The 23,698-nt window shown below is 39.8% G+C and overlaps 1 protein-coding gene across 1 annotated transcript in view; it reads left to right on the plus strand.

Moving 5' to 3' along the window:
• Positions 1 to 1,109: 1,109 nt before the first annotated feature.
• Positions 1,110 to 23,698, plus strand: part of SNX24 (sorting nexin 24) — a 105,333-nt gene continuing 82,744 nt past the window's right edge. Inside the window, exon 1 of the mRNA XM_054178566.1 lies at positions 1,110 to 1,273. Within this exon, the coding sequence (XP_054034541.1) occupies positions 1,214 to 1,273 (60 nt within the window). The 5' untranslated portion in view covers positions 1,110 to 1,213. The remainder of the gene's footprint in view (positions 1,274 to 23,698) is intronic.

Genomic DNA, 23,698 nt, shown 5'->3' on the forward strand with positions numbered 1-23,698 from the left:
TTTCAAAAAGGTGATTTTAGAAGCACTAAGAAAGCATAACCACAGGTGTTAAAGTAATCATTTCTGTCCGGTTTTGAGTTATGTTTATACTGCTTATGCAAAATCAAACCCTGCATACACATGAATTTATAATGGAGGCTGTTCCTTGAAAGATGAGAGATGGTGAAGTTGCATGTCTTAAGTATTTAGCCTCTGAGGTTTTCTAAAATTCATAGAACCTTTTAAAGTACCACCATCTAATACATCTGCAGTTTGTTGTCATTTTGTACTGCTTTGAAACTGTTTTAAATTTGGGGTTAGCCAATTTGTGTGTTAATCTGTGCAGCAGCACTGCCAGCTAGATAACATGTAGCATTCTATCTTCTGTTTCTGCCTCTATTCCTTTTTTAAGTCATCAACACAGTTGCTTGTTTTCTGGAGTAATGAAGCGTCATTGAATTTCCCCGAGGAGTAGCAGTAATCTCTGCTTCTCTGAAATGGTTTGGTCTGACAGATAACGAAGCAAGGGGTAGCTTCTCAGGAATGGGCACAATATGGGCAACTTCCCCTAAGCATGAACTTTTCGGTTTTCCTTAAGTTAATGTATCTCAGTTCACAACAGGCTTTATGACAGATACTGTATTTGTACAGCTATCGGGTGTTTGTTGACAAAGCAGGAAATGGTTGGTGCTGTGAAGTTTTATTCCCCGTTTTTCTGTGCTCCGAAGCACGCTGCTGCCCTGGCACATTAAAGCAGATGCTCTCAAAATTAATTTCTGGAAATACTGCGTTTTCAGGGAAACCTGCGCTTTTTCCTATCGCACACCCAACTCTCCAGAGCTTCCGTGACGGGGCACAGGGGCTCTGCTGACCGGCGGGCAATCCCGAACGCACCTACCCCGGGGAACGGCGGCGTGCCAGCCACCTCGTCCTTTCGTCCCGCAGTCACCGTTTCCTCACACACATTTACAGAACGCGCCCAGCCTGCTCCTTCCTGGCGGCTTGTGCCAGGGTAGGGTGCCAGCCCCCCGCCGCTCCTGCGGACGCGCGCACTATCACGCTCTGAAGAGCACCGGCTGGGTCGCTCGCCTAGCCCAGCCCCGCCCGGCACGACGTCACGTGCGCGGCGTCACGTGCTGTGTGCAGATGGCTGCGGCGGCGTCGCTCGCCGGGAGGCCTCGGCCCTGAGGGGGAATCGGCGTCCCAGGCGCAGCCCGGCCGGGCCCGCCCCGCTATGGAGGTGTACATCCCCTCCTTCCGCTACGAGGAGAGCGAGCTGGAGCGGGGCTACACGGTGAGGGGCGGTGGGGCGGGAGACCCCAGTGCCTCGTGGGGGCAGTATGTTGGGGGTGGGGGCGCGAGCGGTGTATGCGTCAGGGGTCAGGCCGCCATGCAGGTGCCGGCCCTGAGGGGCCGGCGGGCCGGGGCTGCCCTGCGCTACCATGCCCAGACCTCCTCAGCGCCGGAGGAGTGGGCTGGGCACGTCAGGCATCTCCTGCCCCACGCCAGCTTCGCGCGCTGGAGTAGTGACGACAGCGGCTAACAGAGCATGCTATGGGCATAGTGAGAGACCCCTTGGAGCCTGGCCCTGCTGGGAGGCACAGCTAGGTTGCGGGTCTGGACTCCTCAGCGGAGAAGTTGGATTGATTGCAGCGTAGGGCCGAAAATGATGAATGGCCTGAAGCTTCATAATGTCTTGCAGAACGAAAGACAGAGAGCGGTGAGAGAACTTGGAGAAGAGAGGACTTACTTGCTGTGTACCAATAATCGGAATGGAGGGAAGAGGGAGCCAGACTCTTCTCTTTGGTGCCCAGTGACAGAACAAGTAGCAGTAGTCACACATCCAAATACAGAGGGAATGCCACTTAAATAGAAGAAAAAAAAAAAAAAAAAAAGAAAAAACCACAAACCATTTAATTCCCATTAGCGTGATCAAGCACTGGCATAAGTTTCCCAAAGGACTGTAGTCTCTGTCCTGAGAGGGTCTCAAAACCTGTCTGGACATGGTCCTGGGTAGCTTGCTGTATGTGACCTTGCTTGAGTAGAGGAGTTAGTTTACAGACTTTTCAGAGGTCCCTTTCTACTTCAGTGTTTTTTTCATCCCATGGAGCTGTTGGGCAACAATACTTTTCCACATGCTGCTAGGTGGAGACAGGAGATGCTCTGAACCAAATTAAAAGGCATTTAACTGAATGTTGGTGTTCAAAAATAATGTCTTTTTAAAAACCTATTCATCACAGAATCATAGAATATCAGCTTAGAATGGATGTCATTGTTCAGTGGATTGAACTTTTCTTGGGAAAACCATGGTCCAGAACCCTGGTCAGCTGCTTATCCACTAGTTTTGAAGTGTTAAAGAAATGCTAGGAAGAAAATCTAATGTTACAGAATTATCTGAAGATTGATCCATGTTGACTGAGTTGCATGAAGCAAGTGCATCTACGGGATGCTAATGTGTATTACTTGATATTCAGTATTGGCAAGTATTCACAAACCTCATAAACCACTTTATATGTGCTAATATGAGGATGTAACAGCATTAACATTACAGTCTCTTAGTTGAACTTAAATACAAATCACTCTCTACAGCATGTCTGGTTGTAAAATATTCTGAGTGAGTGTGGCTACGATAGCACAAACTGGTGCCAGCATGTCCCAGTTTGAGTGGGTTAGTTGAAGTAACAATGATTTCTAAGATGTGTGTTTCACACAAATAGACATATATTTTTTAATAGCACTGTACATTTTTTATGTACAGTGTACATTTTTTATGTACTGGAATTATTTAATTAGTAATGCTAAGATGTGTATACTTCAGAGAAATCAGAAATTAAATTGTATCTTTCTGGGAGTGTTTCAAGAAAATTATCTTGGAAGTGAAAATGTTTGATTATTACAGTGTTACTGATTATTGCAGACCTCTTTCTCTCAAGCAAGTGGGGACTGCAGAGTGCAGAAGACTTTGTGATTAAGTAGATGTTTCACCAGTTCTGTGCTGCCTGAATCTGATGAATTAAAAAAGTTGAGATAAGCAGAGGAAGTGACACTGAAGTATTGAATCTCTTTGAATTGTAACCTTCAAATTAAAGGGGATGGGTTCAGTCCTGGACTAGTGCAGTGTATCTGAGTGAAGTATGTTTTTCCATATGAAATTATACTGGTAGTTCAGTTATTTTGCATCATTAGTCTTATGTATAGTATTACCGTTCAAAACAGTACCCCTCTGATGAGCACAACTGGTATACTGGTAACAGTGGACAAGAAGACTGAGGTACTTAACTTCTTTGCCTCAGTCTTCACTTGCAGGCTCACTTCTGAGTTGACGGACTGCAAGACGGGGACTGGGGGAATGAAGTCCTTCCCACTTTAAGAAAAGCATAGGTTTGTGTCCACGTGAGGAATCTGTAGGCGTATAAGTGTATTGGATCTGGTAAGATGCATCCCAGAGTCCTGACACAATTTACTGGTCTAGGCCACTCCATTGTATCTGAAAAGGCATTGCAATCAAGTGAAGGCCTCAGTGACTGGAAAAAGGACAACATCGTGCCCATTTTTACAAAAGGCAGAAAAAACAATTGTCCTGTCAGCTTCACCTCTGTGCCTGGCAAGATCATGGAGCCAGATCCTCCTAGAAACTATGGAGGACATGGACGTCCTGCCTGAACAACCCAGTAGTCTTCTATAATGGTGTGACTACATCAGTGGACATGAGGAGACATATGAACATCATCTATTTGGACTTCTGTAAGGCCTTTGATATGGTCCTCTGTAGCATGCTTTTCTCTAAATAGGAGAAATAAACGTTGGATGGGTTGGACTGCTCAGTGGATAAAGAATTGGTTGGATGATCACATGTAGCGGCTAGCAGTCAACAGCTTGATGTCCAGATGGAGGTCAGTTGCAAGTAGTGTCACTCAAGGGTCTGTACTGGAGCCAGTGGTGTTTAATATCTTCATCATTGACATAGTGTGATTGAGTGCACCATCTTGACTGGTGCAGTTAACACACCTGAGAGAGGGGATGCCATCCACAGGGACATGGACAAGCTTGAGCAATGTTTCCCTGTGAACATCATGAGGGCAAAAAGGCCAAGTACAATGTGCTGTACCTGGGTTAGGGCAAGCGCCAGTATCAATGCAAGCTGGGGGATGAAGGGGTTGAGAACAGCCCTGTGGAGAATGACTCGGGGCAGGTACTAATGACTGAAAAGCTGTACACAAGCTGGCAATGTGCACTCGCAGCCCAAAACATCACCTATATCCTTGGCTGCATCAGAAGAAGTGTAGTCAAGCAGGGTAAAGGAGGTGATTCTACCCTTTGAGTCTGCTCTGGTGAGACTGCATCTGGAGTACTGTGCCCAGCTCTGGTGTCTTCAGCATATGAAAGAGATGGACCAGTTGGAATGGGTCCTGAGAAGGGCCACAAAAATTATCTGAGGGCTGGAGCACCCCTCCTGTGATGACAGACTGAGAGAGTGAGGGTTGTTCACCCTGGAGAACAGTAGGGTTTGGTGAGACATTTTTGTGGCCTTTCAGTGCTTACAGGGGGCCTATAAGAAAGATGGGGACAGTCTTTTCTAGCACAGCTGGTTGTGATAGGAGAGGAGGGTAATGATTTTTAAGCTGTAAGAGTGTAGATTCAGACTAGATGTAAGGAAAAAATTTTTGCAATGAGATTGGTGAGACACTGAAACAGATTGCCCAGAAAGGTGGTAAATTTCCTGACCCTGAAAACATTGAAGGGACTCTGAGCAGCCCAGTCTAATGAAAGTGTCCCTGCTCAGTGCGGAGGGTTTGGAACTAGTCCTTTAAACAGCCCTTGCAACTGAAACCGTGCCATGAATCTGAGTGCTACTTTACACAGTTGATCTTTTGCTGTTCTCTTTCCCAGGAGTGATACGTGGTTGGATTTTGGTTGGTTGGTTGGTTTGTGGTTTGGTGGTGGTTTTGTTTTTGGTTTTTTGTTTGCTTGTTTTTTGTTTGTTTGAGTACCCGGAACAAGGATCTATCAGAGATGATGTGATTAGTAGCAGAAAAGGACCATGGATCTTGCAACAGATAGAAGATTTGTCACATGCTAATTCCTCAGCAGCCCAATAATGCATCAGACAGTTACAGAGGTTGTCATCTGCACTGTGACTGTCAGGGGCCATTGCTTAAAAATAAGGTTAAAGAAGGAGTTTTTGAGAAGTGTGGTGATGTACATCTTTTCTGTGCTAGAAACAGTGATGGTGGTGACCTTCTACATGAAATGAGAAGGAGACTCCTTCCTCTTTACAGTGGCTCATCATGCGTACTGAAACATATTTTCCTGACATATTTGGGTTTCTGGTTCATCTGTAGATGAACAGAACCCAGTTTATTTTGCATTCAGCCTACCCCTTCACATTATCACTGCCTGAGAAGGAAAGACACAAAAAGAGTGTTTGTCCTTTTCTTTAAGGAATTTCATTACCAACTTACTGGTTTGTTTCCAGCTTACTTTCCCTGAACCCTGTTGTTACAGACTAATTTCTAGGCAGAACTGGGAAAGTGGAATGGGCGGAGACCCATCAGCCACCAGCTAGCTGTTAGAAGCAACACCTGAGACAGGGCTCCGTCAACATAGTAAATGTGAAATATACTTCTTTTGGTCTTGTTTCAGGAGCTTGGCTTTATTGAAACACTCTCTCTCTGATATAAAACCTGCAAAGATTTTTTTTCCCATCAGCACAATACCTTCCCCCACTCAAAAAAATAAAAAGGGTAAACTTGCACTTGTTCCATTTTTGTTTGGAGTATACTTACAAAGATGAAACAGAATAAGAAAATGTCTGTTTTCCTTGTGAACAATTAGATCTCATTGTCAGTTTAAATTGATGACACTACCTTCCAAACTATTGAGCCTGTGCTAATAAATGCAACAGTTGTTCATAATTTGGCAGTGAATGACCTTTAAATGTAGACGCTTACTAAGGATGTCCCTAGAGAACAATTCAACTTCGAAATGACACCCATGTGTTCTTGTTATCATTTAAATATGCTCCTTTCATCAATAACAGAATAATAAATACTAGTTAAATTTCTAATGTTGATTCAGATGCTAGGAAACTTACTGAATAAATTAGTGTACATTTGATTTATATTGACCAGGAAAATTTTACACTGGTATATTGCAGGTCAAGGTGACACACATTTAAATGTATTGTAGAGCAGAGGGCATACTTGACTGACACATGTGCTTAGTACGTTTTTAATTAACACTTCCAATACTACTCCCCAAATTGTTCCTGGAGTTGCAAATGTTGTGAAAGTAAGATATGGCATATAAGAATGTAAAGAACTATGGATTTTTCAGAAGTCCATAGAGTTTACTGCCATAGAAGCAGTTAAGTTACTAGGCTGTACTCTTGTTTATGGAAGTATAAAACTACCAGAACCTTAAAGTTTGGTATAGCTTATTTATTTCTGCATACTTTACTGTTAATGTGAGTCAAAAAGGGGAATTGTTATATACTCTTCCATTTGAAGCCTAAGTATAAGCCACAACAGCAAGTGATGGCGGAATATATATAAGCATTGTGGTTATAAAGCATAGAAGGATTAATCATGTGAATGGGTTATGTAAAGAAACTGTGAAACATTACTATTCTAATCCTTTTCCCGAGTCTCTGGGCTGCGTTAGTTTGGATGTTGCAAAAAATCTTAACAGGCCTTATGTATCTTGAGCATGCAGTCTGCCAGTATGAAGGTTTCTTGCTTACCGGTCTGGCTTGTACTAGCTCACTATATGTTGCCTTGTGTTACAAGTCCTACTGAAATCAATGACAGACCAGTTAATCCAGGTTTAAGGAAGTTAGACAGAAAAATTAGGTCTGTTACATCAATTAGACTTTTTAAGATGTCTCAGTGTCTTCATAGAGGGTTTTTAAATGTCCTGATTACTCCACAAAGGAGTCAGAGGAGGTCTGTATGGATAGTTTTCTCTCCTGCATGAAAAGATGAAGGAGCATAAAAGGTAATTTTGACAGATGCCAATGATTCTGTGATGTCAGGAAAATGTTGTTTTAACTATTGAGGGATTTTTTTGTTCCAGTGAGGGGGCATGTATTAATGGAAGATAGAGACCTAATAATTTAGTCCAAAGATTGCTGCTGTTGAAAATACTGGGGTTTTTTTATTCTTTTTGTTAATTTGTGTGTTTGTCAGTAGTGATGATTACATTTCTCCCATTCAGTCAGTTTTCCTGTTGATAGACTTTAAGAAAGTAATAGGAAACTTATCACTTGGTATGTTACAGGACCTTGAGGAATATCAGGGAAGACGTGGAGGATTTTTAGTGCACGTAAAGGCAGCTAAGGCAGAAAGAAGGAGGTAAAACCAAAATGAGAATCTGACTGAATGTATACATAACATTCAGTTAAAGCCATTTCCCTTTTTGTGTGTTTCATCTGCTTCAGGGTGTAGACAGATTAGAAAGAGACATAGAGCTCCAGTGATCTCTAATTGTTGCACAATTACTCAACCCCTCCCTGATTCACAGTCGTGAAATCCTAGTGGAAAGGGCCACATAAGTTTCCTCTGAGAAAGAAATCACTTTTGATGTATTCCTGAGGGGGCAGAAGTAGGATAAAGAAGCAGCAGCATGATTGCCCATGTCAATTTACCACCTGAAAGACCAAGAGTTGACACATACTGTCAGTAAACTGTAACTGTAAAACATCTGTTGCCCAGTTTTCTCCCAAGATCTACTGATTCACAGTGTCAATGAAAAAATTACATTTTCAGAAAGATAGGAAGTAGCAAAGCATTTAAAACTGCATCACGATGGTATGCTTGAGTTTCATTATATCTTTGAGAGATAGTAGTGGTAAAACTTTGTAGCAAGTTGTTAGTGCTGATGAAATTATTTCATCAAACGATTCATGCTTAACCTCTTCTGGTGTTTCTGTCTGTACAGTATCAAGTCATGATATTTAGAAAATCATGTCAAGAATAGTGTTAACTATCTATCTATCTATCTATCTATCTATTTATCTATCTATCTTTCTATCTTCTTTACTTCCCTGGAGTAAGAACACACCAGACTTCAAAATCCAACATGAAAGAAACTGTAATAGACCTCTCCCTTTTTATGTAATGTCATGGCATTTATGAAGTTATCTTAGAATCTCAGTATATTATATTATTTATGTTAGGTGGCTATTGAAGTCCTAAAGAAGCTGAAGATGTGGTTTTTACCTACAGCAGTGATAGATTAATTTAGTATTGCAGGAGCAGTTTTAGAAAGGTGACTTTTTAACAACAAACTGTGGAATTTTTTTTTAGAATAATTGGAAACTTTTAATGATAATTCTCTTTAACATCTCTATGCTCTTTAACATCTTTATTGATGATCTGGATGAGGGCAATGAGTCCATCATCAGTAAATTTGCTGACGACACCAAGCTGGGGGCAGGAGTTGATCTGCTGGAGGGTAGAGAGGCTCTGCAGAGGGACCTCGACAGGCTGGGCAGATGGGCAGAGTCCAATGGTATGAGATTGAACACATCCAAGTGCCGGGTTCTGCACATTGGCCACAACAACCCCATGCAGTGCCACAGGCTGGGGTCAGAGTGGCTGGAGAGCAGTCAGGTGGAGAGGGACCTGGGGGTGCTGGTTGATGGTAGACTGAACATGAGCCTGCAGTGTGCCCAGGCAGCCAGGAGGGCCAATGGCATCCTGGCCTGCATCAGGAACAGTGTGGCCAGCAGGAGCAGGGAGGTCATTCTGCCCCTGTACACTGCACTGGTTAGGCCACACCTTGAGTACTGTGTCCAGTTCTGGGCCCCTTAGTTTAGGAAGGATGCTGACTTGCTGGAACGTGTCCAGAGGAGGGTGACAAGGTTGGTGAGGGGCTTGGAGCACAAGCCCTATGAGGAGAGACTGAGGGAGCTGGGGTTGCTTAGCCTGGAGAAGAGGAGACTTGGGGGTGACCTTATTGCTGTCTACAACTACCTGGAGGGGGGTTGTAGTCAGGCAGAGGTTGGTCTCTTCTCCTAGGCAGCCTGTACCAGAACAAGAAGACACAGTCTCAGGCTGCGCCAGGGGAGGTTTAGGCTGGAGGTTAGGAGGAAGTTTTACACAGAGAGAGTGATTGCCCATTGGAATGGGCTGCCGGGGGAGGTGGTGGGGTCGCCGTCACTGGGGGTGTTCAGGGCAAGGCTTGACAGGATGCTTGGTTGCATGGTTTAGTTGATTAGGTGGTGTTGGATGATAGGTTGGACGCAATGATCTTGAAGGTCTCTTCCAACCTGGTTTATTCTATTCTGTTCTATTCTGTTCTGTTCTATTCTTCAAACCATTACAATTTAAAATTATCCATTGGAAAATACCACCAGATACCCACCTACTTAGAGGTTTTAATTTTTGCAGGCTTTGTAAACAGCGTTGTCTGTGCTGCTAATTTATGTGCTCCTTGATCTTAGCTGTCTCTTTCTAAGTTTCTTTGTGAAATTTTTATATAGAGGAATTAAAAAGATAACTTGTATGGAGTCTGAGTATATGTTGTGGGTTTCATAATGATTATCTTTGAATTCACAAGAAATAGCAAATAAATTGAGGGTGCTTCATAGTGCAGCTTAGTGACCTAATTTTGTTTCTTACTTAATAGGCTACTGAGGACAAAGTCTAGTGAGATTCATCCTATCCCTGCCAAGGTGAGGAAGGCTCTTCCTGGTGCCCTGGCAGTGAGGAGAACCACAGAGAAGATAGGCTTGTGTGGCAGAGCACTTGATGGTAAAATTTCAGTGCTGTGCTAGGGTACACTGGTAATGCACCATGGGAGTGTGCTAATGGAGACTTTCCAGCTACTGCATTTTGAATACACTTATTGTAAGGAGCCACTATTTCTCCCATTTACAATTACATGAGAACTTGTGTCAGCTTTTTGTTTTCAGTTTTCTGTAAGACTGAATATTTTGTGGCTTGGGGAAAGCTGAACCAGCATTTTGTAGAGCATTCTGGAAGGGAATTTTGGTGACAAAACAGAAGTGTCATCAATCCTTTTGAAAGTTGTGTTCTAATTTTAATGGGAAATGAAAAAAGAAGTATGTGTAGTCTGTTAACAAACTATTTATTCTTAGATGTCCTGATGATAAAGATCTTGTAGGCAGAACACAGATGCTCTCTTTCTGTGAACAGTTTTTAGTATTTTTACTTCAACTGTACATCATGTTACAAACATTTCACATTTCATAAACCAATAAACATTGTGTAATTAGTGCTTCTTTTTTCTTCTTTTAATCTTTTTTTTTTCCTTTTTTTTCTTTTTTCAATAAAGTGTTCATAACACAAGTGCAGTGCTTGGATACTTTTAGGCTTTGAAATAAGATGGGACACAAAATGCATACCATGAGAAAGGAGCACTGCCCACCTCAGTTCCACTAAACAAAATTTCCTCTCATTCTTCTGCTGATGCAGTGAGAGCTCCACCTCCTGTTCAAAACAACCTTAGGTTCTTGAAATGTATAAATAGGAAGACAGAGAAGATGCTTTTGGATGTTGAAGCTGCCACCAGTATAGCTAAGAGTAAGTAGTTTATAAGAAATGACAACCAAACCTCCAATGCATCTTCCAGTTAGTGTATTATTTATTTGTATGTCACAGTGTTTATGGGTCCCAGTGAAGACTAGGGTCTCTAGGTGACAGTTGAATTGTGTACGTGGTACACAGTTTTGAAAATCACTCTTGAAAGGCATTGCTTATACTTGGTAGAAGTTGTTTACCTGGTGAAATGTGGTATCTATCTAAAATTGTATTATTATTGTTTGATTACTCAATTCTTCAATATAGTGGAAATGGTATAAGCATTTTTGGAAGTCTATTTTCTTCTAGTCTTCCTTGAAAACCATGAGATAAGTGTTACTGATCTTCATTATTTTATTATTTATTTTCCTTGTCTCTCTTGTAATTGATTCACTTTTTTAAAGTGGATTCCCTTTTTATACCAGGGCAAAAGGTATTTGTGTGCTGCAGTATCTCCAAATTGGAAATTAATGAAATTTAAAGCTTTCCTATCATCTTTTACATAAGGACAAACACTCTTGATTATGTGGTGAAACAATCAATTGTTCTGCTGCAAGTTTGTATTGATTACAACAAACTAGTTTTATGAAAAGTGACTGTATGTACTTCAGCTAACTACTTTTACTTCTGGCTTGCACAAGTCTGTTTCTTTACACGTAGATTCCCTTTCATACTCTTTAATTAGCATGCAAGTTCTTTTCCAGGATTAGGACTCCCTGGTAATGTGTCTTCCTTGTAGTTAAGCTGTGATGGTGATTACAGTCTAACTTCCTTGTTCTTTTGAGATGTAGAAACATACCGACTGTGCCTTCAGACTGGTAGGTTTATAGTAATGCCAGGAAATGTTATAAAAATATTTGCTTTGCTTTGAAGATTTGAAAAAATGCAACCAAAATTTGGAGCTCAATGCTGTGCTCTTAGAAATCAGAAAATCTATTAGCCTGTTGCTTTTCTGATTTCTTTGAATTTCTGAGAAAAATTGTATTCCATGCTGACATATGCTGCATGAAACTCCAAAACACTCCATTCATAAAAGCAGGTTAGAGAACATTTAAAAGCCAGATTTTAATTAAAAATCCATTTTTCCTGTAAAAACCTAGCTCCCATTTTGACATTGTAGTGAGGGAGCATAAAAAGTCATTAAAAATCTAAAACATCTGTTTTTGGTATTGAATAGAAAGAAGCCTTTCCTTTTGCAGAGTGCTTAGAATGTAGATGTACGATTGATCAGAGTACAATATTTGCACTGTTTCTTCTGTATGTTTTAAAAGTTCCTGTTTGACACAGTAGATTCTGAAGTACAGGTGTGTGCTGGGTTTTTTTGTTTTTTTTTCCCTTTCCACATTTCTCTCAAGTTCTGCCATAAATTCTTAGTGCCAGTTGCTAAGAGGGAAAGGGTATTTTTAGATGTGTTTTAAAATGACTTGTTAAGAACTTGGTAGGGGCATTACTGAGAATAGAAATTGTCTCCTCTCAAAAATGACAATCCCTATTGGCTTGAATAATTTTCTTACTTAGTCTCTAATTAAAGACCAACATTTGCAGCTAAGATGTCCTTTAAATTTTTCCTTTTAAATTGTGGTGTCTATTTGTTAATACATCTATATGGGGAAAATAAAAGGAACACATTACTGGGAATCAGAAACAGGTTTAAGGTACTTGATAGAATAATTTTTTCTCCAAATGTATTTAGTCTTCATATTGGAACTTTTTTCCTTCACTACTAGATGGTTTGTATGTGATTGCAGCTTTAGAAAACATACTTCTGAGGCTGAAAAAAAAATGGTACAGTGTGGTTTCTAATGTGTAACTGAACTAAAAGCTTGATTTTTGCCAAGACCATGGGGGAAAAAAAGGAGTTTTTACTTGAAGAAATTGTTCTGTAAACTAAGAAAATGCATGGGTTTTGTTGTTGGGTTTTTTTTCCTCCAGAGTGTTACTGTTAGGAATATCATTGCACTTTTTAAGTTCACTGGCCAGGATATTACCATTAGCACAAAACTTTCCTAACTGCCTTGGTGTTTAAATAATACATGTTGTGAAATGATACAGAAAATGCAGTTATTGTAGTTTTGGTCTGGAAGAGAACTTGCAACATGCTGCACATTCAAAACTATTTTTTGCTACTCCCCAACTAAATTGTCAAAAATTGCTGATTTGAAAGGGGGTAAAAACCTGCTTATAGTAATCACAGATATAACTGTTATCTGTTACAGGCTAAGAACTTAATGCCCCATTTCTCAAATGAGTTTTTACAATAAGGAGATAGCTGTATCACACTCTTAAGTGAAAAGCTCATGAACTTGCCTGCATGGTTATTTCCAACCTCTACTCTTCTAACAAGCTCCCAAAGTTGTTGTTGCTTATAAAAGTGGAAAATGGACCTGATAAAAATGTTTAGTCTGCAGGGCTGTGTTTTATTTATCATATCACAAAAGAACAATGTTTTGTGCATCATGGTCAAAATAGAAGCGACCTTGCTTGTTCATGAGTGCTCAAAGCCTAGAGATAAGAGGCAAAATAATAGAGTACAATAGAAAGAGTGTAGTGTAATTATTTGTGGCTTGTCAAGCGAAGCCCTCTCAGGCCCCAAGTGATTCAAATCTGGGAACTCTGCACAATTCTGTACACTAAGCGTAGCCAGCATCAGAGAAATCTCACCCAGCTTCTCCGACAGTACTGAAATTGCATCAGTTTGTCATGCACTGAGCATGCCAGCTTCACACAATATCATTTGCTTGCAAATGGGCCTGGCCCCAAAGCCCTGAGACACATTCTTTGGTATCTGACTCTTGGCCTGTGATTTGTCATGTCTCTAGTGCTATCGGCGTAAAGTAATTTTAATAGATTCTGATGGTTTGCTTGTGGAAGGTAAAGAATGCACTACAGATTGTGTCAGGTAGCTTTCTATAGCATGTAGCATGGTAGAGGCCCTCATGATGGTGATAGCCAAACAAAGAGTATGGAGAAATGAGAACCCTATTTTGAGTGGTATTTAACACCCTTCTCAACACCCTACTGTAGACATCCTTGCTAACTCAGCAGGTTCAAGAACTTAGCAGCTGAAAAAGCAGAGTTTTTCATGCGTAAGAGTTGTTTACAGATAAAATATATAACTAAAAATCAGTGGCTTTGTTTCTTCATATTCAAGAAAAGCATGCAAGATGTGTGAAAATACGAATTAATTTCCACTGCTCAACCTTTTTTTTTTCTTTCCTTTGTGTTTAGCTCTGTGTGAATTGTTTGTACAAGTTAGTACTAATTTCTTTAGCAAGTATGTTGTTTAATGTTGTGGGTTTTTTTAAAAGTTTGTACAATTTACACTGAAATCTGTCATGTATAAAATTATATAAATATGGTCTGGAATATAGATTCCTGAAGAGTATCTTCAAAGATTTTAATTGCAGTAGTTACTTGAAAATGATTGGATAGCTAAATCTTTGTTTGGAATAGTTTTCTTTCTTCAATATGAAGTAAGTATATGAGGGGTTTTTTTTTACTCTTCCTTGACACCATTGAGATGAGATTATTTTGCCATTGACATCTCTGATCTTTACATCATTTTTTTCAGCTGACTTCCTTAATTGATTACTACTTTGGTGTTGGAGCCTGCAGCATGGCTTTCCAGAATTCTGCTGACACAAATCGATTAATGTGAAAGTGTTAATGTTACTGATTTCATCTAAGAAACATTCAAAGCCATGTCAGTAATCTGTTCTTAAAAATGGCCAGTTCATTGAATCTTGTTATTTAGACCATGTTAGTTTGGGTTAACAAGGGTTTCTCTAGAGAACCAAAAAAGTACTGTTCTAGTGAATCCTGTGGGAAGAGCAGATTTTTATTCAGTTGTCATATATTACTATAGCATACATGCACAAGCCTTAATATTTAACAGACTGGTTTAAAACATGTTGTTATTAATATTTATGGTATCTCTGAGGAATTTGTAAAAATGCTTGAGCACAAACTATTTCTTTTTAGTTTTGCCTCAGGAATTACTGACAGCAGTGTAACTCTGAGCACCCCGCTAGCAAGTCTGTGCACTCCTGCTACTTGCTTTCTCACTGGAGCTTCCACATTTGCTTAGCAGCTTTGCATAGCTAAGCAAAATTTTAAAATAAGCCTGCATTTTTTTCATTTCCTGTTATAAATATATTCAGCAAAATACTGTTGTGTTACGCAATTCCTCAGTTTTGGGTTGTGATCAAAACTTGCTGTTCAGTCTTGCACATGACAAGAAAAGAAGGGAAGTTTCTTTTTATGCATGATGTAGACCGATTTTTGAAAGTACGTTTTGCTTCTATTCCTTGGTGGAGATTTTTGTAGGATGATTTCTTAAAACAATACAGATTCTTGCAGTGTGCCAGCTTATGCATGTTTGTGCATCAGTAATATAGCTTCATCTTACATCCTACTTAAAATATGTAGTTGATTGTGGAAAGTGCAAGTTAAATCCAGTGAGCATGCTGTTAACACAAATATTGTTTGTACTGATGGCAATCTAAGTCCATTTCCACTAACCAAACATCCAAACCGACAAACTACTGTGGTCAGTGTAATCACCTGGGATTGATCAGGTGCAGAACATAGATATCATACATACTCTCTGGGTTTGTACATGTTTGGCTGCTGATATGCAGAGCATATGTCAACAGTGGAAGAATTTATTGGGTTGTATTGCAGAGATGAGTTGGTGGGTTAATGATCTGGGTGATAGAGTAAGAGTCTTCTTATTTAATTTGCCATCAACGCCATGGTGGAGTGACTGTGGAATCACTCTGGAGAATATGAATATAATTAAAACTAATTTTTGTCAGTTGGAAGGATTATTAAAGACAAACAGGGTGCTAATGCAATAGGGAGTGGAGTCAGGTGCTGTATTTGTGAAAAAATAGTCAGTAGCACAACACATTAGGTAACAGATATTCCTGAAAGGATCTGGGGCTCACCATTCATTGCAAGATGGCCATCTCACTCTTGTCGTGCTGTTGCCGACAAAGCAAAATTGAGGTTTCAGCAGGAGAATGTAAAAAAGAGGTCAATTATAAGAAGTGTATACTAAGCATGGAGTACTGTGTACAATTTCAGGTACTGCATTCCAGGAAATGTGAATGTGTGGGAAAGAATGTCCACAGGAGAAGGCAGTGTAGAAGGAAACATGATGTGTTACTCTGGTTTCTGTATCTCTGATCAGTATGAAGAATGAAATACACCATGGTTTGTTTAGATTGAAAAGAATACACTGAGCAGGAACTTCATAACAGTCCTCAGTAACATAAAAGCTGCTGAAAAATAGGAGGAGGCAGTCAGTCAGTGGATTGAAGAGCGTGTGTTCTTAATGCTGTTCAATTTCCTGTTCTATCCACTAGAAGTATGAAAAACTATGAAATGGTGCTGAGTAATAAAGATACTGCAGCATCAGAATACCCTTCAGGTGTAGGTAGGGTATGGAAACTCCACCTGTGTGAGACAGGTGTTTCTGCCAAGAGCAGAGGTCTTTCAGTACTGGACAATATTATGCAGAAAAAACTATGTAAGCAAATTGTGTGAATATTCTGAAGCCCAGCTGACCCTCTCTCAGCAGTCTTCCTTGAGCTTCTTTTTGTGAGCCTTCCTTGACACTTGGCAATTGTACTTTGTATTATTTCAAAAGTGTTACCTGTATCCATCCCCATGTCTCTTAAAGCTTACAGATTCTGTGGCTTTCTAGAAGCCTTAAAAATTCACCCAAAGTAGCTCTGTTCTCCTGAGAACTTTAGGAGCGTCTCACATAGGAACAGTTGCTGAAACGATGATGAACTTTTCAATCTATGTTTCTGCATGCAGGAGTAGAAACATAATTTGTTATCTTAATTGAGAGCCTTTTGCAAGTTCGTCCTGGGAGGCAATAATTCTTTCCTGCTTCCAGCTCTAAATTTTGAGGTGACAGCAGTGCTTGGAGTGGACTTGTGAAATCAAAATTTTTTTGGGGTTTTTTTTTTTCCTTTTTTTAAACACTGCTAATATTACTCAGTAAAATGCTTATGTTCAATATTTATCTTGGTTAGTATTTCAGAATTGGACTACTTGTATCTGTTCCCATAATTGTAAATATACACAGCAGTGAAGGGAGGTACAGCACATTAGGAACAACATCTTCCTCTATAAGCCACTCAAGAAACTGCAAAAAAACAGTTCCTCTCTTACCCACAGTACACTTCTTGATGTGTATAATATCTGCCATAAAATGGAAGCTTTCTAAATGTTTAAATTGCTGATGGGTAGCATATTAAAGCTAGATTGTGGCTTAGCCAACCCAGTCCAGATCTTTTCCTCATGTGTTGGTTAAAAAAGGAGATGGATGCATTTTTGCAGGAGGAGAAAACCATGTGGAAGCTGTTGCCAGAGTTAACACCTGAAGAGCATTCCACCATAATCCTCTCTCATCTGAAGGGGCATGAAGGTAAACTGTACAAGTTTGGAACATCAATTTTAAGGATTGCTAATGACTGAGATAACAGCACAAAGACCAAACTGTTTGTGCTGCTTACTCGAAAATGTTTTCAGGAGTTGGTCAAAGAATTGTATTTTTTGAAAGAGTATTGCAGAGGGATTTATAGGATGTTACTGCCAAGTTACATGCTTCTGTCTACAGAACTTAGTATCACCTAGTCTTGCGGTTGCTTAATGAGTTAGTTGAGCACATTCTTACAACTTTGTGGAATGAGTGGCTGCTTGTCAGTGTATGCTTCAGTGTTCACAAGATCAGTGTCATCTGCTTTTACTGTTTCCTGCATGTTCACTGGTAAGGCAGACCTTGACTCTGCCCCACTGCAGGAGCTTATGATGACTCTCTGCTACTAAAGTTCTTCTGTGCTTGTTCCTGTGTGGCTTCTTGTTGAGAACTTGTGTGCTTTATTGTGTCACAGACCATGTACTCTGCCAGAAGTCACAGACAGAGCAAAGCAACACAATGGTAGTCTGCCATCTGCCATTTTAGTCCTTTTAGCCAGTAACATGTATAGGTAGGTAGATAGATTCTTTATGTATGTAATTCATTTATTGCTCATGTTTAGTTGTAGTTCTTTGCCCTTAACACCAGAAAAATAACTGAAGTATATTCTGCAGCTCCTGCAAGAGTGCTACCTGAAACCATAGGGCTTGGTGCAAAATACTAGATGTCCAACAGTATGGTGATGTGCATCTGTCATGAATACTAAATACAAACTCTTGTATTTCACTGCTGTCCTTGGTGTTAGCAGGTTGTTTGACGCAAAATGATTTTAAAATCCCAAATATGCAAGAATCTTTGTCACCAACAATCAGTATGACTACAGTGAAAAATAATTTCTTCCCCAGGACTCAGGCAGACAGTTTGTGTATGTGTTAATGTAGTGAGGTGAGGCTATGTTGGGAAGTGTGGTAAAAAGGTAACACAAGTCAGCATTTACTCAGTCCTCAGTTAAGTGTCCATTTTTACCTCAACAGTTCTTAACTTCTAGTTTGTAGGTAGTAAAATGTGATTTCATTTACAGATCATGAGCAAGCTTGCAGAAGAGCACTAGGGACTACTTTATGACTATCCAGGGAAAGCAAGTTACTAGTTTGATGGCTGACATTGCTGTCAGTCTTTAGTGGGCCTCAGTGCTGGATCACCCTAGCATTAGTAACAGGAGATTTAACTTTGATTTCCAACCAGCATCTTCATGGGTGATTTTAAGCTGAGAGCTCAGTGCATGCACAAACTGCCCAGCCACTATTGGGGGTCAGAAGAAACAAAGTGCTGTAAGAACACACTTTGAGAAGGAGCTGACTGTGGAAATCCTTGACTCAGCCATGCCGTCACAGTGTAGCTTTCCACAGTGGTACAGAGATCAGGACTGAAACTAATATAGATAAAAATCTGTAGTTTGATCAGAGCAGGCTCCTGATGTTAGTAGCATATCTGGCACTGAAGCTGGCTTGAAGCTTTGGCTTTGTGTTATTTTCTAGTATCACAAACAGGAAATTTGGATTTCTAATAGACTTAGTGCCCTTCTCTTGGTGTACATGGGCAGGGACAACTTTAGCTCACTGACAGGATATGGACAGCTTCTCTTGGGCAAGCTGTTCAAGCTGTTCCAGTGTCTCACCACCCTCGAATAAAATTCTTCCATATCCCCTATTTAAGTATCTCCTCTTACAGTTTAAAATCATTGCCCCTTCTTTTGTCACTACAGGCCTTGCTAAAAAGTCTCTCTCCGACTTTCTTATAGCCCCCTTTAATTATTGAAAGGCCACAAAAAAAATCTTGGAGTATTCATCAGGCTGAACCACTCCAGCCTGTCTTCATAGGAGAGGTGCTTTCCCAGATAATTTTTGTGGCCCTCTTCTGGACCTACTCCAACAGGTCAGAGAATCACAGAATAATAGGGGTTGGAAGGGACTTCTGAATATCATCTAGTCCAACTCCCATGCCAGAGCAGGTTTATCTAGAACAGGTTGCAGAGAATGGCATCCTGGTAGGTTTTGAATGTCTCCAGAGATGGAGACTCCACCACCTCTCTGGACAGTTTGTTTCAATGCTTTGCCACCCTCAAGGTTTCTGCTCATGTTTAGATGGAACTTTCCATGTTCAAGTTTGTTACCTGGATACAGTTTTTGATCAAATTGATATGCTAGGAAAATGATAAAATATGAATATAAGGAATATAAAAAAAAATTTGGAGCCAATTTGATTCAGGTTCATTTGCCCAGTCAATGATAGGTTGATTACACACAACAGGATGCTAATAAACAGTAGAATAACAGTCTGGAAATATCAGAACTTAGAATACAGAGAAACAAACTGGAAACTTCTTATACGCACAAAATAAACAGCAGTGCTGCCCCGGGTGGCAAGAATGGACCACCTCGGGCTCACAGCGGAGCTAACCAACAGGAAAACAAGCTATAAACCTTAGAAATAACCAGGTAAATTAGTGTAAGTTACTCACGAACTGCTGAGCTGTTAACTGCCAAAACCTTTGCTGAATGAAGCAATGCTCTGAGTTCATATTTGCAATCCAAAGGGCAGGAATAATCCAAAAGGTAATATCCAAAATTAGAGGAAGTGAGAGAGCACACTGCTGTGGTGGAGACCTAAACACTATGCTGCTAGGACAAATGAAGCTAATTGCCCTGAAGGCAGGGGCAAATAGGTGCTTGTCAGATGCACCACTCATCTTGGCATTTGGTTGAAGTTGAGAGCAGCCCTGCAGAAAAGGCCTTGAGGATACTGGTGGATGAGAAGCTGGGCATGAGCCAGCAGTGCACTCTTGCAGCCCAGAATGCAAATTGCATCCTGGGCTGCATTAAATGAAGTACAGCCAATAGATTGAGAGGTGATTCTGCCCTTCCTTTCTGCTCTAGTGAGACCTTAGCTGGAGTACTGCATCTTGCTCTGGGGCCCCCAACATAGGAGATATGGACCTGCTGAAGTGGGTCCAGGGAAGGGCCACAAAGATGACCAGAGGGCTGGTGCACCTTCCCTATGAAGACAAGCTGAAAGAATTGTAGCTGTTCAGCCTGGAGAGGGAAAGGCTCTGGAGAGACCTTACAACTACATTTCAGTGTCTGCAGGGGATCTACAGGGAGGCTGGGGAAGGACATTTTAGAAAGGTTTGTGGCTATAGGGTGTGGGGTACTGGCTTTAAACTGAAGAAGGCTAGATTTGCATTAGACATAAGGAGGAAGTGGTAAAATACTGGAACAGGTTGCCCAGGGGTGTGGTTGAGGCTCTGTCCCTGGAGATATTCAAGATCAGACTTGAGGTGGCCCTTGGCAGGCTGAGTTGGAAGTGTCCCTGCTTACTGCAGTGGAGTTGGACAAGATGACCTGTGAAGCTTCCATCCAAACCAATGCAATCCCTGGTACAGCTCTGTGGACCAGGCCTTTGCTTCAGGCCTGGCATCAAGTGTGAGCAGGACCAGCTGCAACAATGCTGGAATGCTTGCTCACTAAGTAGTGCCAAGGTCTTGAGAAATTAATTTGTAATTATCTCTTGAGACATTAAGCCCTAAGGGATTAATTAAGTTGTACATCATCAGCATTATTTCTTGAATTCTCTGACACGGGAATTCTTGACTTTTAACCTCAGGGTTCTTTTGTTCTTTGTTTTTGTTGTTTTTTGTTTGTTTGTTTTGGTTTTAGTTTTTTGATGTAATAATGTCTAAATACATATTTTTACAGTAGACATATTCCAATGCAAGGAATAGCAAAGTTCACTGTGTAGTTTGGAAAAGAAAAAAGCCAAATTGCAGGATTCCTAAATGTTTTATAGCATGTTACGTGTTTGTTTTTTCTTTTATTCTCCATTGTGTAACATTTTAAATATTTAAATATAGCTTCCAAAAATAAAATATCTGTAAAATGTTGAACTTCTGTTGAATCTGGGGATTTGGTGTGCCAAGACAGAACTGGTTAAAGGGGTTTTTAAAATAACTTTTGGCTGTAGTTGTTTGCATCAGCTTTGACTGGTGTTGAGAAGTGAGGGACAGAATGCTGGTGGACTTGCTGCTGACACTGGGAAGCAACATGGTCCACATTTTACCATTGGGTTCCAGCTACTCCTGAGGCACTGGGGACAAGGGATGTCCTTTGTAAGCTCCCAGTATGAGCACATAGTGAGCAACACTGGACTGACTTGGTTTGGACACACTGGAAATTTGTATTCGCCACAGAATATTGTTTTTAGTTTGCAGGGATTTTGAAACAGAGGGAGGGATTTTTATTTCTATTGCATAAGCTTTCTAAGCAAAGGTTTCCTTCAGGAGTAGAAATAAACACTGCTTTCTCTTAATAGATTCTTGGAATCAGTCTTGGCTGAAATGAAGTCAGAAATGTTTAGGGAGTTTTCTGCATACTTTATGTTGTAATCATATGTGTTACTAAAATGTTGAAAAGAAATGTGCTTAAAATTCACACAGCATAAACTTTGCTGTTTTCTAGTTGTTGTTAATCCTAGTGTGTATTGATTTCACACATAAGTATATGTGTATATGTCTAATACATTTATAAAAAATAAGAGAATGTTCATCACTTCAAATAAAACAGCCATACTCTTACTAATCTGTAACACATATCATGAATGATTAAGTTAATGAAATAATGTATTAGGTGATAAAGCACATTACTGATTACCTGGCTTACTAGTTAGTTGCATATTAAAGCAAACAAATAATTAGATACTTCTGTGGGCATGCTTTTTATGTATAAAAGATGAGCAAACACAGTCTGATTCATGGAGGTTTGTTGTAATTACGCTTCATGTTTAAAGGTAAAAATACAGGGACTATACATTTTTCTGATTTAAAACCTCTGTAGACTGAAGATTGTTTCTGTTGCATGTGTTTTAAGAAAATTTTTTGAAAGAAATTGAAACATTTCTCAATAATGTGGCTTTCATCTATATAGATTGTTCTATATGCTAAGTGTTCTTTTCAAGCCATTCAGTTATTTTATTAATTGTCATTAGAAAATGAATGAATGTTTAAAAGTCCATGGGGTGATTCTGGAAGTTGAGTAAGTGTGTATGCTCTGTATCTGAGGATTGTCTGTGTAAGTTAGCTCAGGTTCACTCCCTGGAGTGGTGGTTTAATTGGTTTGTATCTTTGCTGAGGAGCCTGGCAGACCAGTAGGGGTCACTCTATGCATTGAATTTAGGAAATGTGTAAGTTATTTTAATTACTTTTTAAATTGTGAGTGCTGGCACATTTTAAAGTCATAAATCCTAGAGAAGAATAGTACTAATTATTTATTATATTATTTTGCTGTCTTTGAGTTGGGAGTATCTGTAGAAAACATGCATAACAGTTCACACCACAAACTAACTGCAAAGCATGGATGCATCAGAGACTGAATGTCTAGTGATGCAGTTTCGGAAGGGTCTGGTGTTGAGAGTCTTCACAGCTTGCTGAAAGTGTGCTGAGAAGAAAGTGGTCCTGGTTGGAGCTGCTTTATTTCCATAGCCTAACACACTAAGAGGCTGGAAAGTCTGATGAGGCAGCCCAATGGGCTACCATGTTAGCAACATAGCATTAACTTGAGCCACTACAGAACTTTCCATTACACTCAAAAACTCCAAACTCTAAGGCCATTGTAACAAGTCTAGTGGAAAGATACCAAGAATGTTCTTCCTTTTAAAGTACACATGTATTAAATTAAATAGATGGCTGATAATATCCTACTCTTCTAAGTTGAGTGGTTAGTCTTGCAACTACTTGATAATCAATGTGGTAACCTCAAACCAATATATGTTACATCTTTTTCCAGTTTTTCTGTAATGGCAGTGTTGCAGTATCTCTTCACATCTCTTCCTGCCCTCTGCTAAAATCTGTGTCTTAGGATTTGAATTATTTTCCACATAAGGTTGAAGAAAGATGAAAGGACATAAGTATTTTCCTCCTTTATGAAATGAGTTTGTTTTAAGTTAAATATGATAACTGAATTTAAAAAAAAATAAATGTGAGATTTGTTGTTTCTAATACTTTCATTACTGAGATTCCTTAATGAGGAAATGAAGAAACGGGTGGTTTCATATGCTTATGAAAACTGTGTAGGGTTTAACTTGTACTTCCACCTCTTCAGTTGATGATCACGTAGGAAAGTTCTGCAGTGGCTCAAGTTAATGCTATGTTGCTAACATGGTAGCAGTTGAGATTACTTGTTTCAGTTAGGTAACACTGATAGTTACAAAAGAATGTACTGCTTAGGATGGCCTATGTGTGATTTATGGTGATGGTAATGATAAATGAGTAGTGACACTTCGGAGATTATAGTTGTGAGGTTTTTAAAAGAGAATATTTGATTAAAGCAAACTAATTTTGCATTACTTACTGGTTAATTGTATTATTTTTGCAGTTTCTTCTGAAAAAAAAAACACAACCAACAACAACCATTCTGAGATAGATTGAAATAGTTTTCCAGGAGGTTTCAGGGGATTGATATGAATTAGGAATATGACAAAATGTCAGTTTAGTGAACTACACATTCAATGGCAACTTGATGAACAAAGTATTAGAGGGGAAAATATCCTTTTGCTTCTTCATCTATGGCAGTGTAGATCTTCCTGGATATTTTTATTCTTAAATGACAGATGTAGTAGTATACTTTTTTTTTTTCTTCTTGAACTCATTTTCAGGGGTACTCCACATTAAAAAAAAAAATAAATCACAACT

Source organism: Dryobates pubescens, chromosome Z (genome assembly GCF_014839835.1).
Source record: "Dryobates pubescens isolate bDryPub1 chromosome Z, bDryPub1.pri, whole genome shotgun sequence".
NCBI classification, from domain to species: Eukaryota; Metazoa; Chordata; class Aves; order Piciformes; family Picidae; genus Dryobates; species Dryobates pubescens.